At 39.0% G+C, this 5640-nt stretch overlaps 1 protein-coding gene across 1 annotated transcript in view; it reads left to right on the top strand.

Moving 5' to 3' along the window:
• The window catches only part of kpna5 (karyopherin alpha 5 (importin alpha 6)), a 67549-nt gene extending 65632 nt beyond the window's left edge, over positions 1-1917 (top strand). The window contains exon 14 of the mRNA XM_050045812.1: positions 719-1917. Coding sequence (XP_049901769.1) covers positions 719-906 — 188 coding nt within the window. The 3' untranslated portion in view covers positions 907-1917. The remainder of the gene's footprint in view (positions 1-718) is intronic.
• The last annotated feature ends 3723 nt before the right edge of the window (positions 1918-5640 follow it).

The raw sequence follows: 5640 nt of genomic DNA, 5'->3' as shown, positions 1-5640 counted from the left end.
TGTATATATATATATATATATATATATATATATATATATATATATATATGTATATATATATATATTGTTCAAACTGACCAGCTAATGTTGCTAAAGCAAGAAGTTAGCGGGGGACGAGACGCTCATCCAGACAGGTAACGTTACATTGTGTTTTAACTCATAACAGTATTGTTTACATATGCCATGTGTCACCACCTGCTTTCTCCTCACATTACATGAAGCTCCTTACACATTGGTGACAGCTGTGTCATTCATCCTGGCTTTCTCTATCCACTTTACACACTAACTTACCATTACAAAAAAAATAACAGTACATCCTTTTGTTCGATATCAAATGTTGGCAAAAGTGTTGTACATTTCCTACTTTATATAGAAACAAAAAACAAATAGTTGAAATTTTTATGTACGACCAAATCTGATTTGACTGACATAATTCTGAGTTGGGCACAGTCCTAATCTTTATGCATGCCACACCTTTCACATGGATGGAGTGTCTTGGAAAAGGAGAAGTGTTGACTAACACATTTTTAACAAATTTGTGACAAAAATTGAGTAAGTCTTTTGTGTGCATAAAAAAAAGACTTAGATCTTTTGACTTAAACCTGTAAAAAATGGGAGAAATACAAAAGTAATGCGTTTAAATTTTTGTTCAGTGTTGTTGTGTGATGTGTAGTATAGAAGTAGAATGAGCTGTGTATGTGTTGGTGCACCCCATCAGGATTGGACAAGATCGAGTTCCTGCAGAGCCATGAGAACCAGGAGATCTATCAGAAGGCCTTTGACCTGATTGAACACTACTTTGGTGTAGAGGAGGAAGATGCCAGTCTGGCTCCTCAGGTGGACCAGAGTCAAGGCCAGTTTGTCTTCCAGCAGCAGGAAGGACCACTGGAAGGTTTCCAGCTCTAACCCCACCTCACCTCCTCTGCCCTTTCTTTTTCCTGGTCTCTAAACCTCTGCTAGAGACAGTGGCCTGCTGACTCTCCTGTGACCTAAAGCCGTCTCTGCTGGGCCTGCTTCACCAGCTCCTCCACACACTTTCACTTCTACTATGCCCTTACACCTACTCTGTAGAGACAGGCAAATTTGTGAACATGGAGATCAAAAGTGAGAGCAAGTTTGGCTCATTGATGCTGTTTGAGACTGCAGGAGCCTGAATGGAGAGCTCAGCTTTTCTGGTTCCATTCCATGTCTATGCCATGGAAAGCCAACTCATGTTAAAGAAAAAAAAAAACTTTTTTTTTTCTTTGTTGCTACAATATGATTTTCCTTTGACTTCATGTGCTATTATTTTGTACCATTCTAAATGATAATGATATTTGTGTTACACTTAAAAACTGGTGTTTCCAAATCAGCATCTTTATCCCTTTTGAAATGTGAATCTACCTCTTCAGTCTTCAGAAAAAATGGAATTGAAAGAAAGTAAGGAAGGAAAGAAAAGCCCTGAATGAACAGATAAAGCATCAGACAGATCATTTTCTTTAATTATGGATACAGGGTAAAGTGGCTGACCTGTCAGAGGACTGTTCTGGGTATAAATACAGTACCGCTTTATAAGTCTGAAGCAGCTGCACATGTTCTCTGGGTTCTCGCTCCTCTCCTGTGGGTTTAAAGGACTTGACGAGCACCTGGAGACCCAGGGTCTTCTATTTATTTGTCTTCTGGGGGCTGTGGAGGAGCACCTCTTTCTCTTCTCCACCTTCACCTCTGAGCGAAGGCAACTGCTTCATGGAGTATGTAACTGGGCTGCTGGTCCAAGTTAGTTTGAAATCTGTAACAGTGCTGGCTGTTCAATATTGTTTTCACTGCTTATTTTAAATGTCATGCATTTCAGAAGGCAGTATCCAGGCAAGATCGGTGCTCTCTGTTACATGAAGCAGTGTGTGCAACAATCTTGCTAGTTAAATGAGATTTATGTTGTTTTTTTTAGTTTGCCACTCTGAACTAGCAACGTAATATATCTTAAATTATTTTTTCTTCTTGCAATCATTTTTTTGATATGGAATTAGTCGACTGTCTTAGAGGGTTTGTATATTATATATACGTGTATGAGAGAGTAAAGAAAGTATTTAAGTGGCTATGAGAAGGTCTGATGCAAGTATGTTTTCTGGCTGATATGCAGTTGTAATATTTCCAGTCCATCACTGCTTCTCCTTGATGCACCCTTTTCAGGGTTCTCCCTTTAGTTTCTGTTTTATTTTGAAAAGGTTTGTTTCCTCAGAGACTTTTCACTTTGATTTTTATTTAGTCACGTTCTGATTTTGTGGTTGAAGTCTTAAGATGGAAACAGTTTTTTTTCCTTCCCTTGGCTCTATCCCTGAGCTGTGACTTGACAGTTGGATACGTGCACATTTGAGTACAGCACGATTAAAAGGGAAATTTCGGTTTATTTCAACCTGTCTCCTATCGTCCTAAATTTGTTTCAAGTGACTAGTGACATAAAAATAATAGTTAGCATGTTAGCCGTTAGCCTAGATACAGCCGGGGCGCATAGTAGCGTCAGACCTGTTAAAACGTAAGTGAACAGGCAACCTTCAAGTGCAAAGTTAGTCCACTAAACAAGCTTTTTTTCCACAAAGACCGCCTCATATCGTTAAAGGATAAATGTCAGAGAACATAGAGAAGACATGTAAACGTGTTGTCTTACCTTACCGGTGTGGCGCCATGTTTGTTTACCATTTAGCTCTGCTTTCCAAAGCGCGGCCGAAATATATCTCGCGAGCTCTAGATAAAGCCCAGCTGGATACTACTCCAGGTGGAGGTGTCTCGTCCTCGGTCACATCCAGACCTTGAAAATAAGGCTGCAACCGGTCCCATTCCTTGCAACAGAGGCATTCCTCTTCTGTGGGCACTGGGGCACAGCATTCACAGGTACACCACCAATCTCCAGAGCTACGCAGCCTTGCAGCAGCCATTCCTCCTCTCTCGTCCTCTACCTGTTGCGCCTCTCTCTCTCTCCTCCTCCGTTCTTCAATTTCACGAAGCTCTTCGTCAGTGTATTCTGGCTCAAATAAATAAGGGCGGCCATCAAACTCTGCAAAATCAAATTCCTCCTCCACAAAGTCGAAGTCTGGCAAAAAGTCAGCCATTATTCTATAAATCTTTCATAAAATAAATGAATGAACTTTTCAGGCTACTGTCCGGTTCTGCCTTCCAGCTGTTGCTGCTTGTTCTCGCGAGATTTCAGGCACGGTATGAGATTGCTGCTTGTTCTCGCGATATTTCGGCCGTGCTTTGGAAAGCAGAGCTAAATGGTAAACAAACATGGCACCACACCGGTAAGGTAAGACAACACGTTTACATGTTGTTTTCTATATGTTCTCTGACATTTATCCTAATGATATGAGGTGGTCTTTGTGGAAAAAAAAGCTTGTTTAGTGGACTAACTTTGCACTTGAAGGCTGCCCATTCACTTATGTTTTAAGAGGTCTGGCGCTACTATGCGCCCCGGCTGTATCTAGGCTAACGGCTAACATGCTAACTATTATTTTTATGTCACTAGTCACTTGAAACAAATTTAGGACGATAGGAGACAGGTTGAAATAAACCAAAATTTCCCTTTAATTGGTGGAGCACCAAACATGAAATCAATCTGTATGTATGTGAAATGGAAAATAGGCTATTTGTAATGCAGAAATGACATCAAGCACATTCAATCATGTATAGTTTTCTATTATTTCTGGTTTGTATGATTGTTTAGCATTTTTTAGGTTTTGGTAGGTTTTTTTTTTTTTTTTCTTCTGGTTGGATATTGATTTGCTGTGTTCTTGTGGCTCTCAGTAGAAGTTGCCAATTAAAACTCCAGCAGCTCTTGTACAGGAGTGACTGACTGTATGCAGCCACAGTGTGTGGTTCCTCACACTGACCGGATCACAGAGGTGTGACAGTGAGGATGGGTCAAGCTGTCTGGAATGATGCCTGCTTCTCTCTGTGGAGACGCATACTTATATTGTGTAACAATAATTAATAAATTAATCTGTTGAATACAAACCATACATACCTGCATTATTGTTTTCATACTGATTAATTGTCATATTTACTATTGAATTGAGTTAACAGTAAATAATTTGCTGTTGTCAGAGGAATATCAATAAGTACATTTACATAACATCGTTTTTAGTTGCAGTACATTTTATAGTATGATTGAGGTACTGAGTCATGTTTTCCGGTTGTCTGTTCATATTTGTGTGCATCTGTATGTCCATCCGTCCGTCCACCCGTCTGTAAATCCCATTCTTGTAAACACGATATCTCAAGAACACCCATCTTAATTTCTTCGAGTTTTGCACAAATGTTCATTTGGACTCAACAATGAACTGATTAGTATTTGGTGGCCAAAGGTCAAAGGTCACTGTGACCTTGCATCCCTGTGATATCTCAAGAACGCCATGATGTAATTTCTCCAAATTTGACACAAACTTCCACTTGGGCTCAAAATGAACTAATCAGAATCTGGTCAAAAGTCAAAGTCACTGTGACCTCACAAAACATGTTTTTGGCCGTAACTCAAAAGTTATGCTAATTATGACAAAATTTTACACAAATGTCTAATAGGATATAATGATGAAGTGATGTGATTTTTTTATCCCAAAGGTCAACTTCACTGTGCCATCATACTGCCTGCAAAGACACTTCTGGCCATTACTCAACGTAATATCTCAGGAACAGAGGGGGAGACATTTGGTCAGATTCTGAATTGGTCACTCTAATCTTGGGTGTCCACCTTCAAACTGTGCTGATTGTATAGATTGTATTGTAAAGCATCCATGTTTATTTTTAACAGACATGGATGTTAACTAGAACTGCAATTTGACAGGTCTGCAGACATACAACCGCAAGGCAGTAAATCTAGTTAAGAATAAAGTTCACTTTTAAAGGAAAAAAATTTACTTTTGACTCCACTGCATTTATTTGACAGCCATAGTTTCTTGTTTTCCAATTTACATTATCATTTTATAAAATAATACAATGTTAAACATTAAAGAACTCCAGAAAAAGAGATTTTAATTTTTCTTGAAGTACATTTTGCAGATTATCCCTCTGTACTTCAGTTGTATTCTAAAAGCAACTTCTATTATCTATTGAATTGGCGAATTGGAAATTGTGGTGTTGCTACTTTTACTTAAGTAACTGATAGGTCTGAATATGCATACAATGTATAATGTGTCTAAAAGTGGCTCCCTCTCGTCTAAATAAACCTTATTACTAAGGTATAGCATTTATTCCAGGAAAAAATATTGCTGTAAAGACGACTGACGTCACCATAAGTAATTGGAGCAAGTCAGATAGAGGGGAAGTCCCCATCATCTGTGACTGATTCATCCAGTCCTAAACCATAAATCAACTCCGATCCTGCTCACCTCAGGTGAAACTAAGCCATCCTCTCCGCAGTGCTGCTGCTGTCTGTGAGGGTGACACACACCTCGGGGCTTTATAGTGAAACTTGAATGGAAACTTTTTTCTTTGTTTGGTCCAGCTACTGCACCAGCTTTAATTCAAGCTTTAATCTTTTACAAAACAACTATTGTCTTAAAGGGGAACTAATGTTTTTTTTCAACCTGGGTCCTATTTTCCAATGTACTTTTGTCTAAATCCATGAGCGCGCACTATATTAAATAATAGGGCACTCAGACAATGTCAAAC

This window comes from Epinephelus moara, chromosome 6, assembly GCF_006386435.1.
Source record: "Epinephelus moara isolate mb chromosome 6, YSFRI_EMoa_1.0, whole genome shotgun sequence".
NCBI classification, from domain to species: domain Eukaryota; kingdom Metazoa; phylum Chordata; class Actinopteri; order Perciformes; family Serranidae; genus Epinephelus; species Epinephelus moara.
The sequence above is the reverse complement of the archived record's forward strand: the minus strand, read 5'-3'. Positions and strand labels throughout refer to the sequence as shown.